Source organism: Pseudophryne corroboree, chromosome 2, assembly GCF_028390025.1.
Source record: "Pseudophryne corroboree isolate aPseCor3 chromosome 2, aPseCor3.hap2, whole genome shotgun sequence".
Lineage (NCBI taxonomy): Eukaryota > Metazoa > Chordata > Amphibia > Anura > Myobatrachidae > Pseudophryne > Pseudophryne corroboree.
In genome coordinates, this window is record NC_086445.1 from 564727030 (window position 1) to 564746829 (window position 19800).

The 19800-nt window shown below is 42.4% G+C and overlaps 1 protein-coding gene across 1 annotated transcript in view; it reads left to right on the plus strand.

The window, feature by feature from the left end:
• Positions 1-19800, plus strand: part of GRIK3 (glutamate ionotropic receptor kainate type subunit 3) — a 982272-nt gene that overhangs the window by 415990 nt on the left and 546482 nt on the right. The window contains exon 4 of the mRNA XM_063954369.1: positions 57-238. Within this exon, the coding sequence (XP_063810439.1) occupies positions 57-238 (182 nt within the window). The remainder of the gene's footprint in view (positions 1-56; positions 239-19800) is intronic.

The window sequence follows — 19800 nt, forward strand, 5'->3', positions numbered from 1 at the left end:
ATTAATGAGATCATAGGCTTATCACAATTTACAACTACTGACTTTTGTTGCTGTAGGTCTCATCCGTTTGCAGGAGCTCATCATGGCACCAGCAAGATACAACATCCGTTTAAAAATTCGTCAGCTGCCACCAGAGTCTGAAGATGCCCGCCCTCTCCTGAAGGAGATGAAGAGAGGTAGAGAATTCCGTATTATCTTTGACTGCAGTCATGTTATGGCAGCCCAGATACTTAGGCAGGTGAGTACAGAGAGACATGTTAGTTTGTGCTTTTGTATTCCCCTCAGGGTTCCAGACTTGATTAGAGAATTGTTGTAGTAGTATTTTTGATTTACTGTTGCACAGTACTGCTGCTTACTAATTTGAACACGAATGGTCCAGTGGGATTCATCACATTTCTCCATATGTTCAGTATCATTCATTAGCAAGTGTTAATTTCTGTCCTTTCTGCTACCCAGTGTATATTAAATCAATATTCGAGGCAGAGAGGTTGCTAATTATTTTGCTTTAAAGTTTAATGCTATAATTGTTTCTTTTTTATTTTTGCCTGAACCTAGACTTTATTTAGCTGCCTCACGTAAAATTGTTTTACAGGTTTGTTCCGTTTTTAACGCTGTTTCAAGCATTGAACTGTTTCTGCATATGTGAAATATACTTTGTGAAACTATAATTTATAATTAATTAAACATATAAACTCCTAATTGCATTAATGGACTGTAAGCAGCTACATTAGGCACCATATGCTTTTCAAGATGATGGCTTACTTAATTTTCAATGTAAAAAACAAAAATACATAATTGTTATTGGGCTTAATCTGTAAGGTGCCAGAGTGCGTCACAGTATCAGATGTTATTGGGCTTAATCTGTAAGGCGCCAGAGTGCGTCCTAATCAGATGTTATTGGGCTTAATCTGTAAGGCACCAAAGTACACAATATCAGAAAATGGGGAAAATATAGAAAACATAAAATGGGCATAAAATGTAGGCAAAATAAATGTTAAGTGTGAAACCAAGGATACGGAGATCCCTGATTATAGGAGAGTTTACAGTTTAGAGGGAAGAGGTACAATTATGAAAAAAGACATGATATTAGCTCTGAGATTGGGATACTGTAGTTGGGCTATTGTGAGTATTCCAAAAATAGGATAGGCTCTAATAAGTGGGTTTTTAAAGAGCCTTTTAAGAAGTGAAGGCTGGTTAAGACACTAATCAGATATGGCAGGGAATTCCACAAATAGGTAGTGCCATGGGGGAAATATAAAGGTGGGCATCAAAGATGGCTAGCAGAGACAAAGGGAACTGAGGGAGTAATTTGAATTAAATTATTGAGGATATGGTAATCTAGTGTAGACATTTGCAAAATGGTACTGTAACACCCCGGGGTTGGAAGGTGTGTCTAAGTAGTTGGAAGAGGTATCACAGATGTTCAGTGGCTATGTGACATACCCTTTTCCTAAGATTTTTCCTCCATACCTTGTTTGCTGTACCTTGCTCAGAGAGGTAGGATAGATTGATACGCAATAGTGATTTACTGACAGCAATCTCCAACAGGAAGTTTCCTTTTAATGAGCTACAAAGAATTCTGGATTAAACATGGTGATTAATTATTTGGCAAGATTGGACAAACACAGTATTAATGATTAATTTAAGAAGACAAAAAAAATCACATTTGGCTACAGCTCACAACACACTGGAACATTTAATAATTCAGTGATACAATGAATTTAATCACAGATATATGCATATTCCAAGAAAAGAAGACAATAATGAAGACAGTGTAGAAAGTGATTAATAATAATGTTTCAATGGCAATTACTACTTTCTACCTATCCCTGATAAGAATGTCTTAATCTTCCCTGGCAATTTTACATTGGAGCTCTTAAATCTGACAATGCCACAGTGTTGCAATGGGGTTGTGGTGTAGCTGTTCTTGTTGCACAAGGGATGGAGAGCCTACAGTTCCACAGCATTGCAATGGGGGGGGGGGGGGGGGGCAATGGCACTTGTGAAGCAATATTAATCCTGGGTTTTACAGACATGTCACTGTTCTTTAATATTGCAAAAAGAATGTAATTTGCGAAAGTATCTCAGGATCTTGAAACAATACAGCTTTCTCTGTCGTAATTATTCTTGGAACAAATACTTTGGTCTTTACTCCTTAAAGCATCTAAATTCCTCTATCAAATATTTCTTACAAGTAATATCTTTGTTCTGGTAACTGTGTTCAAGCAAGGGTTATTACTGTATGTGGGATTTTCTGTTAAGGGCCTGGTAGCACCCCTTCTCTTCATGCATTCTTGAGCAGTATGTATGTAATAAATGGACAACTGGGTATAGCATCCGTTTGTAGTCCACAACACAATCAGTGTTTTGTTCACTCACTCTGAACCTTTCAGGTTGTTCCGCTCTCTGGCTAGACCTGTCTCAGCAGTTTACAGTTGCTCAAGACGGTTGCAGTGTCTGTGTCTCTGCAATGGCCTGGCAGTGTCCGCTCCCTGACTGTGACATCTAATGCCCACTCTCCCAGTTCTCTGCTGTCACGGATTCACCCAGCTGCTTTTGTGTTGCAAAGCTGCTCTCCACTGCCTTGCGTGATGACCTGCTTTGCTCTGATTCAGCTTCTCCAGCTCCACTCCTCACAACACGTCCAGCTCCTTCATTGGTTTCTCTACAACTCCTCCCTCCTCTCCCACAAGGCTCTACTGTCCTTCTCTCACTCTGCCCAATCAGCTCTCGCTACCTCACCAGTACAGGACACGTGACTGGACTCCGGTCCACCCTTTAACCTTTGCTGCACCAGCATAACACTCTCAGATTTTAAAAATACTGTTCTCTCACTTTTATAAGGACATACACAATTTTCGGGGGTGCCACAAGTAAATGTTTTTGAGAGGCAAGAGTGCAAGATCAGTCTTTCCTGATCATTGAGAAAGGATTAAAGCTGCAACATATGGGTGAGAGGAATGTCAGATAGAATGTTCCAGAAGTTGGGGAGGAAGAATGTTCCAGAAGTACTGTAGGAATGCAGAAGGACTAGCTGGACACATCAGAAATAACTGTGGCATGAATTCTAATGGAGTAAACCGTGGGTATTAGAAGAGGGTGAGCAATGTTGTTGAAAGGAGCACAGATGTTCAGGAATATGAGTATGGATAAATGACCCTGCAAGTAGACCATTGATTATTTTTGTTAGCGGAAGCTGGAAGCTCTATTCATAGAGTTGAAAAGGGAGCGAGAGTGGAGATAGGGGGTAATTCAGACCTGATCGCTAGGCAGCATTTTTTGCAGCCCTGTGATCAGAGAGTTGCCGCCTACAGGGGGAGTGTATTGTTGCTGTGCAAGTGTGAGTTCGGATGTGTAGCAGAGCTGCACAAACTGATTTTGTGCAGTCTCTGTGCAGCCCAGGACTTACTCAGCCGCTGCAATCACATGAGACTGTTCGGGACAGGATTTGACGTCAGACACCCTCCCTTCAAACGCTTGGAAATGCCTGCGTTTTTCCAAACACTCCCTGAAAACGGTCAGTTGCCACCCACAAATGCCCTCTTCATGTCAATCTACTCGCGAACGCCTGTGCGAATGGTACATATGCATGCGCAGTTTAGATCTGATCGCCCGCTGTGCGAAAAAGCACAGCAGCGCTCAGGTCTGAATTACCCCCATAGTGAGGAGGCAACCGCACAGAAATTTCTAAAATAGTTTGGAGGCAAAGGGGAGAAGAGAAATAGGGAGTAGTTATAGAGAAAGGTTGGGTTATGGTATGACTTATTTAGGTTTGGTGGTATGATTACCTGTTTGAAGGCTGTGCTCACCAGGGCCAGTATTTACTAAAAATCCGAGTTTGGCCGATTTGTGTTTTTTTTTCTAAGTCCTAATCCGGGAATTAACTAAGCACCAATCTCGGCAGTGTCTGGTCTACTCGTAATGGTTTGAATGACAGCCTTCCGAAATACGAATGAATAGACCATCGGTCAAACACGGCTGTTATTTCATACAATACGGGCATTCACTATTCATTCGTATTTGGGTGATAGTCTCTGAATGCTCAAGTGCGGGTCTGTTTTTTTTTGAATCGTTAAAAAAATAGACCTGCTTTTTCCAGTCGAGTTTGGATAACCATGCACGGATCAGTGAGATCTGTGCATGGTTATCTATGGGAAAGGGTCTGTTTAGTGTAAAATCAGAAAAAAAAATTGCGTGGGGTCCGCCCTCCTAAGCATAACCAGCCTCGGGCTCTTTGAGCCGGTCCTGGTTGAAAAAATATGGGGGGGAAAATGACAGGGGTTCCCCCATATTTAATCAACCAGCATCGGGCTCTGCGCCTGGTCCTGGTTCCAAAAATACGGGGGACAAAAAGCGTAGGGGTCCCCCGTATTTCTGAAACCAGCATCGGGCTCCACTAGCTGGGGAGATAATGCCACAGCCGGGGGACACTTTGATATCAGTCCCTGCGGCCGTGCCATTAAAACCCCAACTAGTCACCCCTGGCCGGGGTACCCTGGAGGAGTGGGGACCCCTTCAATCAAGGGGTCCCCCCCCTCCAGCCACCCAAGGGCCAGGGGTGAAGCCCGAGGCTGTCCCCCCATCCAAGGGCGGCGGATGGGGGGCTGATAGCCAAGTGTGAAAGTGTGAATATTGTTTTTAGTAGCAGTACTACAATTCCCAGCAAGCCTCCCTTCAAGCTGGTACTTGGAGAACCACAAGTACCAGCATGCGGTGGAAAACCGGGCCCGCTGGTACCTGTAGTAGTACTACTACTAAAAAAATACCCCAATAAAAACAGGACACACACACCGTGACAGTACAACTTTATTACATACATGCACACCAACATACACACATACTTACCTATGTTCCCATGAGGCTTGGTCCTCTTCTCCATGTAGAATCCTCTGGGTACCTGTGAAAAAAATTATACTCACATAATCCAGTGAAGAATCCGGCCTTTGAATAATCCACGTACTTGGCAAAAAAATAAAACGCAAACCCGACCACGCACTGAAAGGGGTCCCATGTTTACACATGGGACCCCTTTCCCTGACTGCCAGGACCCCCCCTGACTCCTGTCAAAGAGGGTCCCTTCAGCCAATCAGGGAGCGCCACGTCGTGGCACCCTCCTGATTGGCTGTGTGCTCCTGTAGTGTCTGTCAGGCAGCACACGGCAGTGATACATGTAGCGCCTATGCGCTCCATTGTAGCCAATGGTGGGAACTTTGCGGTCAGCGGTTGACCGAAAGTAACCTCACCGCTGACCGCAAAGTTCCCACCATTGGCTGCCGTGTGCTGCCTGACAGACACTACATGAGCACACAGCCAATCAGGAGGGTGCCACAACGTGGCACTCCCTGATTGGCTGAAGGGACCCTCTTTGACAGGAGTCAGGGGGTTCCTGGCAGTCAGGGAAAGGGGTCCCATGTGTAAACATGGGACCCCTTTCAGTGCGTGGTCGGGTTTGCGTTTTATTTTTTTGCCAAGTACGTGGATTATTCAAAGGCCGGATTCTTCACTGGATTATGTGAGTATAATTTTTTTCACAGGTACCCCAAGGATTCTACATGGAGAAGAGGACCGAGCCTCATGGGAACATAGGTAAGTATGTGTGTATGTTGGTGTGCATATATGTAATAAAGTTGTACTGTCACGGTGTGTGTGTCCTGTTTTTATTGGGGTATTTTTTTAGTAGTAGTACTACAGGTACCAGCGGGCCCGGTTTTCCACCGCATGCTGGTACTTGTGGTTCTCCAAGTACCAGCTTGCGGGGGAGGCTTGCTGGGACTTGTAGTACTGCTACTAAAAACAATATTCACACTTTCACACTTGGCTATCAGCCCCCCATCCGCCGCCCTTGGATGGGGGGGACAGCCTCGGGCTTCACCCCTGGCCCTTGGGTGGCTGGAGGGGCGGGACCGCTTGATTGAAGGGGTCCCCACTCCTCCAGGGTAACCCGGCCAGGGGTGACTAGTTGGGGTTTTAATGGCACGGCCGCAGGGACCGATATCAAAGTGTCCCACGGCTGTGGCATTATCTCCCCAGCTAGTGGAGCCCGGTGCTGGTTTCAGAAATACGGGGGACCCCTACGCTTTATGTCCCCCGTATTTTTGGAACCAGGACCAGGCGCAGAGCCCGGTGCTGGTTGATTAAATATGGGGGAACCCCTGTAATTTTTTTCCCCATATTTTTTCAACCAGGACCGGCTCAAAGAGCCCGAGGCTGGTTATGATTAGGAGGGGGGACCCCACGCAATTTTTTTCAGAATTTTAAAGAGTTTAATTAACTTTTTAAGGTACACAATGAAGCCCTGCATGGATCTCACAGATCCGGCCGGGTTTCCTTGTGTTTTTTCAGGCAGTGTTTTATTCAACACTCCCGTAAAACACTGCCTGATATTACAAATCACATCGACATCGGAAAAAACGATCATGCAAAACTCGGCAGCTTAGTGAATGACCGTATCAGGATTCAAAAAGTTGCAGTAAAATGCACCCGATACCATTCGAGTTCAAACACCCTTCAAAATGGTCAAAACACGAATATTAGTAAATATTGCCCCATGAGTGCATAAATAAAAATCATTCACTAAGAAAACTGCAATTGCATGCTTTCGAAACGTTGCATAAATTACAAATATGCATCAGTAGCACATCTTTATGTCAAGCATCAGATATGCTTGCATTCATTTTTTAAAACATGTCATAGCAAAATACTTATTCACTATTGATTACAATCATGTAATAAGTAATATATACACAAGTAATGAAGAAGACATACGTGTGAGTATTCAATGCCGCCTATTGGATTTGGCCGTTCCCGACATGCCAACCTGACTTTAGTTGGATTGAAATTGTCGGAAACGGGGCTAAAACCTGTCGGATTTAGCTGCGTTTCTGACGATACACGAGTAGCCGCCGATCCACGTGCTATCCGACAAGTTGGGAATTCCTGACTTGTCAGGAAAAAAAGGCTGGCATTGAATAGGTAGGAACCCCTTCCGACCTGGGGGGTCATTCCGAGTTGATCGCACGTAGCAACTTTTTGCTGCTTGTGCGATCAACCTGACGCCGCCTATGGGGGAGTGTATTTTAGCATAGCAGGGCTGCAAATGCTTGTACAGCCCTGCTATGCTTTAAAAGTTTCTAGCAAAACAAGACCAGCTCTTTACCTACTTATTATTTGTGACAGATCCAGCGATGCAGGTCACGGATTTGACATCAGACATCCGCCCTCAAAACGCCTTGACACGCCTGCGTTCGCTGGACCACTCCCGGAAAATGGTCAGTTGACGCCCCGACACTCCTTCCTCCTGACAATCTTCTTGCAGTCGCCGCTGTGACCGCTTTCCTCGTTCCCAGAATCGTTGCCCGGCGACAGCCGTCACCAGGCAATGACGTGTGTGAGCATTGCGCCCACCGTGTATGCGCAGTTCCGACCAGATCGCACCGCTGAGAAGAATTGCAGCATGCGATCGGGTCGGAATGACCCCCCTGAAACAGTCGGAAACTGCCGTCTTTCCGACAAGACGGCAGTTTCCGACAGGAATTGAATACACCCCATAGCATAATTCCTTATGATTTCAGAAGCATAATGAGGGAGGAAAAGAGTAGGCAAGTTTAGGCCAAAGTAAGGATGTGGGCGCATGACTGCGACTTTAGTAAACGTAGATGCAAATGCACAAGTTATGGGGAGGGCTCTTTTGACTTGACAGCATGTATTAATGTCCAAATGGTAACTTTTATCGGAACAGTCTACCAAAAGGGTATCTGGAAGATAGGTCGACCTTAATTAGGTGGTCAATAGGTTGACCACTAGTGGTCGACATGTATTGGGCCGACATGGACAAAAGGTCAACATGGTCATTAGTTCGACATGTAAAAGATAAACAGTGCTTATGGTAGAGATGAGCGGATTCAGTTTTACTCGGTTTTACTCGGTTCTCAAAACGGCATCTTATTGGCTCACGGATGTCACGTGTTTTGGATAGCCAATAAGATGCCGTTTTGAGAACCGAGTAAAACCGAGTAAAACCAAATCCGCTCATCTCTAGCTTATGGTCGACATAAACAAAAGGTCGACACATGCAAATGGTTGACACATATGGTAAACACTCTGTCAGGTTACTGTCAGGTCCGGGTGTTTTTGTGAATCCGTTAACCTGGAACCAACCACAGGGGTAGGTGCTGGGGTATGAAGAAAACAGGGAGGACGAAGGAAGTTCCGTTTCATATATTTATTAAAGTAACAATTCAGTAAGGAGTTAAATGACTAGTTGTTAATCATCATTATACTGAAGTATTGCAGGAATGACAGAAATAATATGCAAGAGAAAACTCAGAAATAAATAAAAGAAATGTTCATGGAAACATATGCAAAAACAAGCTGAAGAATAAATGTTGAATTGTCCAAATATAAACAGGCTTTGATGCTGAACTGCAGATTGTGTTTAACTGGTTAATGCAGACATGGAGAATTAACTGTAAGAATTTGCAATGGAGTTTTAAGAGTTAACTGAGAGACTGTGAAGAATTATCCTTGTAATGACAACATAGAAAAAGTACTGAATTGGGTTACTTGCGGGTTCCGGAGATCACTGTGAAACTGTAGTAGATGGCGAGGTGATGAATGGGTTAAATGCAGAGTTGAACAAACGAACAGCTGAGGGAATTGGAATCCTCCAGACTTTGTATGATAGGCAGACAGACAAGGTAACCTCATGCAGGACACTGGGAATCCAAGTGTTTCCAATAGGTGTGCAATTGACTGATAGCACAATGGAGAGCCGGTAGATCTTTGGCAGTGAAGGCTGCAAAACGGACCTCTGGGAACGGAGGCGATATCTGGACCACGGGAATCACACAGGAATGCACGGAGAGAGTTCAGAGCTAGAGCACAGCTTTGATACAACAAAGCACTGGCCCAGAGTGACATAATCCCAGCCTACTTAAAGGCAGCACAAGCACGGGATTGGCTTACACCTGCCCACAGGTGTTTTCACAAGTGCTCAGTATTAGCTATTTGGTCTCCAACATGGCCACCTCCTATACAGCAGACACACCGCAGTGCCTTAGGCCATTTGGTCCCCGCACTCACAGTTCCCAGACTCTGCATTACCTGTGCCATTGATCACGCCGTGTCCCCACACGGGCGCACAGCACCGCGAGCAACCGCACTGGCAACGGATGAACCCCAGAACCCGCAAAGGTGAGAGACCGGTTCGTGACACACTCGTATGGTCGACGTTGCCTTATTTGGAGGGGAGTTCATTTTTTTCAAATTTAACTTACTTTACCATCCACGTGGACTACAATTGGGAACAGTAACCTCACATGGCTAACACACTGAGCCATGGGAGGGGACGCAATACACTAATTGGGGTTCCATGTGCTGTGACAGTGAAAACGACACCAAAAACTGAAAATATGTTGTGTTGATTTTTTTTGTGTGTCAACCATTTGTTATGTTGACCCTTTTCCCTGTCAACCTTTTCTAGTGCTGACCTTTTGACCACGTCGACCTTTCACATGTCAACCTTTTCGTCATGTCGACATTTGCCATGTCGACCAATAGTGGTGTACCAAATTACTGTCAACCTAATTAGGGTCGATCCTGTGATCCATACACAACCAAAATATAAGGAATTAATGTTTGTACAGTAGCATGACTTCATAATTCTGCTTTTCAACGAAATTTAGAAAAATATATGTGATCTACAATTTCCAGGATCTTATTTAATCATGGGCTCAGTCTTTTCATTCAGGTCCCATTCAACACGACTCCATTTATAGAATATGAAATCAGATATAATAAATGTTATTGTAAAAACTATTCATAATTCATTAGTTTTAATGTGTCAAAATCAGTCACTGCTAAGCACAAAAGTGTAAATCCACACCTCAGATACATTTTGTGATTTTATATTCCTATCTTTGCAGATACCTTCAGTTTTATGCCAATGTCTGCAGTGATAGAACATTTGTCCTGGCAGTTAAGAAGCATTATCGTTGTTCCTTGCTAAGCACACAAGTCCTATTTACATGGTATCCCAGTTTTATACTCAGTGTGTTCTTTATACGGAATACATACGATTTACTACAGGCGGCAAAATGCCAGCAGCAGAGTGAGCGCATAGAGTCCCCTTGCAGGCTCGGTGCCTCGCTGCACTCGCCACCGGATCTATTCCCACTCTATGGATGTCATGGACACCCGGGAGTGGGAATAGTCCTGTTTTCACGAGATTCCGGCTGGTGGCATTGCTGGCTGGCAGGATTCCGGTGTCAGTATCCTGACCGCCAGGATCCCAAAAGCTGGAAAATTGAATGGATCCCCTTTGTACTATATTAAATATGTGCACGGACCTACAGTGTTTTGCTATTGGTTTTGGCTCAGTAACCATTTTCGTGTTTTTACTTTGGTTTCCATTTTACCCCAAATTCCTTATGTGTCTTGGTTTTAAGATTGATTTTGGATTCATTATTATTTTTTTAGTTCCTACACTAGTATTAATAGCATTAGTGTTCACTTATAGGGAGGAAAATGCATTTTAACGGTAAAAAGAGGTGAAATACCACAAATCACTGTAAATTTGCCAAAGCGCCTATTCAATTGTCTCTGGAAACGTTTTTTCTGTATTTTTACTGCAACTTTCAATTCACCAACTCTGAGCAAGTGTTACACTTTTGGAAAATCCCTATTTTAAGTTAAAGATGTTGGGACTTGGGGGTAATTCCAAGTTGATCGCAGCAGGAATTTTTTTAGCAGTTGGGCAAAACCATGTGCACTGCAGGGGAGGCAGATATAACATGTGCAGAGAGAGTTAGATTTGGGTGGGTTATTTTGTTTCTGTGCAGGGTAAATACTGGCTGCTTTATTTTTACACTGCAATTTATATTGCAGATTTAACTCACCACACCCAAATCTATCTCTCTCTGCACATGTTATATCTGCCTCCCCTGCAGTGCACATGGTTTTGCCCAACTGCTAAAAAATTTCCTGCTGCGATCAACTTGGAATTACCCCCTTGGTACTGAACCCCTGGGACAATCCTCTGAATTAGGCAGTCAGAAGTTTTTAATCATTTTTAATATGCCAATAATGACAAGATATTTATGGGGTGAAATAGGGCAAAGTGATGGAAATTGGGGTACAAGGGTAAGGGACAGGTATATTAGGGGTGCTTTATGAGTGGGACACGTGTTTTTAGATTTGCAGGTGGGAGTAATCAGTCTGTTTCCACTTTTTTTAAGTCCCCTAAAATACACAAATATATACTTATACCCATTTTTATTTACCCCAAGTTTAATTTTAGCACTTATTTTGCTGTAAATAATTTTTTACATTTTTGTTTAAAAAAAATGCATATGAAGCCATTTGACCCAATTTAAGGACAGATTTACCCATTTTTCACTTTTCACTTTCGGCTACAATTTTTGCAGCAATTCCAGTTTTGCTAATTTGCATTTAAAAAGGGCAAATCGTGGGAGCACGCATAGCTGTGAAAAGTCCGTTTTCATGGCAAAAAAAAAGTGAAAATTCCGAAAACAGCAATTGCGGTAAATTGCTGTGATTTCACCGCCCATTGAATACTCCCCATAGTCATTTACCTTCAGTTTTATGTACAGTATTAACAACTCAAAACTTTCAATATTTAAATTTTTCATCAAAATTGTCCAAAGGCTGCAGGGAGCTGACTGTCTAAACTTAGTGGTAGAGCAGCAGAAAAAAGACAGCATTTTTATATCATGTAAATCACCTATAGAACTGAAATAAATAGAGGTGAGGTCCTTTTGTGAAACAGAAATTAAATGGTAGATGTAGACACCAGTAACTTTTAAAAAGTAGATACTTACAACGTTGACTTTATTGCTGAAGAGTAAAATATAAGAAATGATTAAGAATAGAAATAAAATATGTACAGGCCATATATTAAATGGATTTTTATAATATGGAGATGAAAGTAGAGCTACAGTCCAAATTTTTTTTTAATTGCTGAAAAAAATATTAGGCTTGATTGAAAAAATTATAATAATTTAATTTTGAAGGAACGTACAGAGCTTACTGGCCTCTGTAGATGATGATGGTGGTACTGATGAGAAAAAGTTGTGCTGCTGGCCAATATTTTTTTTCCTTGGAAAAGTCATTGAATAAGGCAGTGACTATTGATTATATAGAATAATTACTATTATTAGACCCTGACATTTGTGTGTTTTTGGGCAAATTAACACCTGTCCCACTCCAGGCCTTTTGGCACCTCCTGGACGCAATCGGCAGTAATCAGAACTATGTCATTTTAAATCCTATAAAGAGCACCCATTGGTGGTCCAGGCTGGTGTCTGCTGCAGTTTTCCTATTTTTGGTCTCAATGTATGTATGTATGTATGTATGTACAGTATGTATGTATGTATGTATGTATGTATGTATGTATGTATGCAGGTACAGTATGCATGTATGTATGTATCTATCTATATATGTACAGTATGTATGTATGTATGTATGTATGTATGTTTTTTATCTCCTCAAAGGCTATGACTGATGTTAATAACCCAAAAATCTCTGCATAATATAGTATAAATATATATTAATAAATCTACAAAATTAATTATCATTGATGACAAGAAAAAAGATTAAAATGGTGGTTCCAACTCCAGGGCAGCTGTCACCATCAGTAGCCTTTAAATTTTTGGCTGTTTTTCATTCCATTCCCTACTCCTAATCCTACATTTAGCGTTTAATTAAAGTGTCTACAGCTATCTACGTAGTAGCTTGTAGGAGGTGCAGCTCCTTCTGGTCCAAGGCTTAAAGAGAGAATGATACTACATGTCAGCATAATGGCCAATAATCAGAATTATGATACAGGTTGAGTATCCCATATCCAAATATTCCAAAATACGGAATATTCCAAAATACAGACTTTTTTGAGTGAGAGTGAGATAGTAAAAACTTTGTTTTTTGATGGCTCAATGTACACAAACTTTGTTTAATACACAAAGCTATTAAAAATATTGTATTTAATGACCTTCAGGCTGTGTCTATAAGGTGTTTATGAAACATAAATGAATTGTGTGAATGTACACACACTTTTTTTAATGCACAAAGTTATAAATAATATTGGCTAAAATGACCTTCAGGCTGTGTGTATAAGGTGTATATGTAACATAAACGCATTCTGTGCTTAGATTTAGGTCCCATCACTATGATATCTCACTATGGTATGCAATTATTCCAAAATACGGAAAAATCCCATATCCAAAATACCTCTGGTCCCAAGCATTTTGGATAAGGGAGACTCAACCTGTACTTAAATTCTCTAAAGAGCACCCGTTGATGGTCCAGGGAAGCTGCTGCCAGCAGCATCTGTCCTATTTTTTTTGCTGTGAGATGTATATTAATCCTTTTGTTTCTACTCAAGTTTTGGGACTGATGTGAAAAACAAAACAATCAAGCAACAGATGATAAAAATAAAAACGTCAGACCATGGGCCTTACTTTTATTTGTTAATATTTATTTACCTTCATACATTTTTCTTACCTTCCCATTGGGGGACTAGATCTTTATTATGGCTATTCTCATAAGCAAGGATTAAGAATGTATGGCTATAGTGCTGAAATTAAAATGATGCATACTTATGGGAAGAACCATCTCATATTGCAGTCCCACACCTCACCCATTTCTTAAAAATGAAGGTTGACTAATGCTCAAGTAATGCTCTGAAGATGTCTGTCAGCATCTGAAGCAACCCCTCCCCTCAAAGCAGTGCCATAACTAGACATTTTAGTGCTGTGTGCAAGAAACAGCATGGCCCCCCTATACATAATAAGGTCAGTGCACGCCATATGTACACACCAAAAATATAGTGGCATGGCTTCATGGGAAAGGGGCGTGTCCACAGAGCTTCCTTTAATACATTACAGCAGGCAGAACTCCCTTTTACACATTACATCAGGCAGAGCTCCCTTTTACACATTATGGCAGGCAGAGTCCCCTTTTACACAGTATGGCATGCAGAGACCCCTTTTAGACAATATGGCAGGTAGAGCCCCCTTTTTCACAGTACATCAGGTAGAGTTCCCCTTTTACACATTAGGCAGGTAGAGCTCCCTTTTACACATTACGGCAGGCATAGTCCGCCTTTTAACAAATTACGGCAGCAGTGTCCCCTTTTTACACATAATGGCTGCAAAATCCCCCTTTTTTACACATTAGGCAGGCAGAGACCTCCTTTTTTACACATTAGGCAGGCAGAGTCCACCTTTTTACACATTATGGCAGGCAGTCTGCCTTTTTTACACATTATGGCAGAAAGTCCTCCTTTTTTATACATTATAGCAGGCAGCCCCCGTATTTACACGTTATGGCAGACAGGGAGAGGGAGAGAGAGAGAGAGAGTGAGTGAGTTATACTCATCTGTGACGAGCCAGCATGTTTCTCCTCTCCTCTTCCCACACTAAGCTGCACTCTTCACAGCGCAGGACATTGTGGGTGGGCTGGGAGCGGACTGGGAGAGACGTCATCTCTCCCATCACATGGGCGAGAAAGCAGAGGGGGAGCTGCAGCACTGCCCGGCTACCCATGTGAAAGGTAGCCGGGCAATTCAGTTGGGTGCCAAGCGGTGACAGTAGGGGGAGGTGGGCTAGAACCCACAGTGCGGAGGCAGAAATGGAGCAGCCAGGTGGGTGTTGACGGTGGTCCTGCGCATCTGTGCTGTGTGCCAGGCACCACCGGCACACACCTATTTAGGGCCCTGCCACAGAGATATTGAGGGGTGGGGCCGGGTGCTGAAAGCCAAGGCTCTGAAGAGCATTACATAAGCATCATGCACTGTTCATTTTTGTCTTTCAATTTATATTTTTTATTTATTTTTAATTATTTCATTTAAAAAAATTAATACAGTTATAACAAAAAGAGGAAATATGACTCTATAACTTTGGTCATTTTGAAAACTTTATACCTCCAAGTTCCACCAAGCGAACTCATAAAATTGCCAATAATATGGATTTGTCACTTCTGTGGGATGGAAAAATTGCCAATAATATGGATTTGTCACTTCTAAAGGGGTGGGAATCTTCAGCATTACAAACAGCGTTTGGAATCTTTATGTGCTCCAACAAAAGAAATACAGTTAAGATTGTTAACATTAACAAGTTACAATTTTTTGTTTTTTTTTAAATATGTTTTTGCAAGGTGGACCAAAATAAAGTTAACTAACATCCTATAATTATTTTAAAATGAGAATAAATATATTATATATTTATTTTAAATGTTATGTTGGACTAGGGCTCAGTGGTAATTTGTTGACATTGACAATTTCATCACCATTGTCAGAGGCATCATCCTTTTCATCGCTGATGTCAAGTACAGTAGATCATTATCTTCTTCCCCTAATATTAGTTCATCCTCACTGGGATCTAGATTTGCATACCTTATTTTTGAATGATGACTATGGTTTTCCTCAAAGAATTTACAGTTAATTTTTATTAACACCAATTTCTCTACATTTTTGAGTAGCAGCATCCTATGCTGATTACTCACAATTTTCCTTGCTGTGCTAAACTCTCTTTCAGAGTATGCACTGGAGTGTGGGCAGCTTAAGTACTCTATAACTAGTGTGTATAAGCTGCTCTAAATTGCCTTCTTTCCCACCAAAAATTCCAAAGTACTCTCTGTGATGCTAATTTTTGTATTGTCATTAAAGTATTCTTCCACCATTCTACAAATTGACACTGTATCATTAATAGATGGTAGAGTTGTCAATGTCAGAATTTGGCATTTCATTTAAACCTGCCCATATGTTAAAACAACTTTGATTTATCATCTGTGAATCTTTGTGAAAAAATTACTTTTTTCCTTGCATTATTATTGATGTTATTAGTATTATTATTATTATTATTACAAATTATAGAAACAGATGATGATATGGCACTTTAGATTTGGTCCATCAAAACCTGGGTCATTTAAAAAAAAAAGACCTGACATATAGATTTAACCAGACTGATCGAGCCTGCAACTGTGGGTGTGACTGGTTTTCCACGATACGTGCAAACATTCACAGGCATGTGTGAATAGTCGCACCAGCGATCCATAGGAAATACATTATGTGATTGCAGGTGTGACTAGTCGCATCTGGGCATTGCCACAATGCATATACATATGCACATGCATCACTGTAACAATGAGTGCTGCTATATTGTATCTATAGGACCTGAAACTAGGATCAAGTATGGTTGAAAAAGTTTAATCAGCATTTTGCAAGATCTTACATACCCCAGGGACATTGTAGGGCCATAACTAGGTGTGTGCCAAGTGTGCTTGGCACACAGCACCTATGCAGCGCACAAGCACAGTGGGTGGACAACCATCAAATCCGCATCCTCCGTGACTCCAAATCCTCTTTTGCCACCAGCCACAGTGCTGCCTGCTGTAATGTTGCTGCTACAACTGGCTCCGTTCTGTCAGGCTCAGCATTGCAAGCAGAGTCCGGAGCACCGCCTTCCTGATCACCAGCGCTTGCCTGGCGCACTGATGTCTTTCCCGCAGTAGCTTCAGCGGGAGTCCGAAGCAATGGTAGTGAGAGTGAGTCTGAGGTCTGATGAGCCACCCGTGGGTTGGAGGGCAAAGGGAGGCAGCGGGACTGACACATACTCCATTCATCATCACACAATGGGCTCAGCTGCTGCCTGTATCCATCCTCTGTGCTCCCCACCCATCTTCCCTTACTATGCTGTACACTGATCATCCTTCACTGTTTCCTACACTTACCCTCACTGTTTCCTACTCCCACCCTACATTACTGCTCTCTACAATGACCCTCACTGCTTCCATACCCATCCTCACTGCTTCCTACACTCACCCTCAATACTGCTCCCTACATCCACCCTTACTGATTCCTACACTCACCCTCAATACTGCTCCCTACATCCACCCTCACTGCTTCCTACTCTCACTCACTGCTCCCTACACCCTTTGTCTGTTCCCTATGGTTTTGCGTACTGTGTATAAGGACACTGTTGTGGCATTGTTACGCACACCAGTGCTAACAGGAGTATACCGGTGTATGAACAGAGATGGAAGCGAAGCAAACGAACTCACAGACAGTATAACATAACATACACAGGAGGTGATGGAATAACTAATAAACACAAAGTGAACGGAGAAGCCCAAATGCTCAGGAATTGGGTGTCTCCCTAGTGTCAGGAATGCTCAGATGGAATAGAGCGGACAATGAAGCGATGTGTAGTGATTTAACATGGGGAGCACCTGAAATGATGTTGCTAAGAGCAACAGAAAAAAACCCAAAGGGTTACCAACGGGTGTGGGAATAAACTCCTTGGTCAGAGATAGAAATATAGACACAAGGAGAGTATCCACAATCCTAACCCCCACTTGCAGGGCACAGGTTCAGCTTACTGCCACTAAACTGACACCTGGACGCCCTGCACAGTGAGGGAGGATTAAGCAAGCAGGTCTGAGAGTACAGCCGCAAACCTGCTGGGTTCACAGAATAGCAAAAGAACCCCAGCAGGTCAAACAACTGACTCCAGTCTTACTGCTAGGTCCGGATTGGCAGAATGAAGTACCGAATCCCAAGGCCTATTCGCAGTAAGCAACAAGTAAATACAAAGTCACACAGTACTAGCTAACTCTCTGGAACTGACTAACAAACAAAGATTCAGCAGCATTTGCCTAGCCTGAGAGGATGGTTTATATAGCAGGTGCTGTCCACGCCCCACTCAGACCTCACAGACTGTGAGCACAAAACCAGCGCCGGATTCCCTGCCATGCACAGAGCCTGTAACCACTACACAGTAAAAACCCGGACCGGAGTATCAGCTGCGCTCAGGTTACTTCGCTAACACTTGCCTCCCGGTTGCCATGGCGACGTGGCAGCACAGAGCAGGAGATCCTAACAGGCATAAATTATATAGGGGGTGCTACTGTGGCTAATGTGTATACTACTGTGTGGCATACTGTGTTTAAGGGGAATAACTGTGGCATTACGTGAATAAGTGGCACTACTGTGTGATGTAACGTGAAAAAGGAGCACAAATGTGCGGCGTGACCAAGCCCCTTTACCTGCAAGACCATGCCCACTTTTTGACATGCGCCTTACATGTGCACAGCCCCTATTTAGCATACTGGGGGTGGGGGGGGGTGACAGTGCCCTTTCTGGCACAGGACATCATAATGTCTAGTTACGGTTCTAGGATATTGTGAAGGGAATGAAGACATTGATCTACTTTAGTAGATTGCATACAACAATCGGGATTTAGTTAAAATGCCGCCAGATGGGATCCCGACGGACGAAATACCATCGCCGGAATTCCAAATGGCTGCATAATGTGGCATCCTGCATGCGGGGCGGACTTGCCCTGTGCTGTGCGACTCCTGCATGTCACAGTTATTGATCATTGATGTGCGTTTTTCGCACTTCTATGAATAAGTCTGAATTAGGCCCTACATTAGGTCTATATCATACCTATACTCATACCCCTAAATTTCCAATTGCCATTTTAATATATTATCATTCAGGGGTGCTACCTAAGACACTATTTCAGATATACGCAACACACAGAAACAATGAGTGTCTATAATAGGTGCACTAATGTTAAAATATACCTTTTATATCATATATTTAAAATTACATATTTTACTTACCAGCAAAATATTAAAATAAGAAAGAGAGTGGGGAAATGAAAGTGTATGTGAATTAAATTTCTTAACAAAGAAATTGATTCTCCTTTTAGTGTGAATCTGAATATATTGGGCTGTGCCAATTTGTTCCTACCTGTAGGTCCTTCTGTTATGGTGTGACACAAGGCACACATCTCTCCCCCCACTCAGTACAGCGCAATGTGTGCTGAGCATGCGGGTGGGATGGGGGGTGGGGAGGGGGTGGCGCTCATTTCACCCAGCGAGTGAAATGAGCAACCTGCTAGATTGTGCCTGCATGTGGGGCCGCGCATCGCTATCGCTGTGGGGGTACACATGGAGAGATCACTGCTTAAAATATAAGCAATCTAGTCAGATTGCTTAGATTTTAAGCAGCGATCGCTCCGTGAGTATTTATTCCCCTTTAGAGAAGCAAATTATTCTAAGGGAGTTTGTTTATGGGTAATTAAATTCCACTGTCCCACTTAGTTAAGGGTAGTCTTTAAACTCCACTTTTGGACATGTGTATATAATGGGATTTGTTATGTAGGGTCAGCAAGTATTGTGTGTTATCTCATTTATAGAGGTGATTATTCCTAATAATCGAGAAAAATCAGTCTCAGTTAAAGAAGTTTGACAGTCTCAATAACAGATTTTTTTTGGTGCAAAAGTTCAGGGACCTCACAATTAGTCCAGCAATAGAGGTTTCCCTCTTACTCAGCTCCCACTTTTCCAGGTTCGATTGTAGTTATATCTCAAGCACTTCCAAGCTTCTTCCCTATGTATCATTTCACACCCTCTATAAGTGATACAAGCTCCTCATGTATTTGTATTACAATGTATCAGTTCTTCCCAATTCATCAACATAGTTTGTTACCTGTTGACGTTTGTAACTGGTAAATAATGAATCTCTGATGTATGAGGTTCTTACACAAAAATCTCAAATATTATCAGGTTGATGTTATCTCATATTGGGGCAAATATATTAAGCCTGGAGAAGTGATAAACCAGTGATAAGTGCAAGGTGATAACGCACCAGCCAATCAGTTCCAATATGTAAATTGACAGTTAGGAGCTGATTGGCTGGTGTGTTATCACCTTGCACTTATCACTGCTTTATCACTTCTCCAGGCTTAATACATCTGCCCCCTTATGAGCAATTATTTC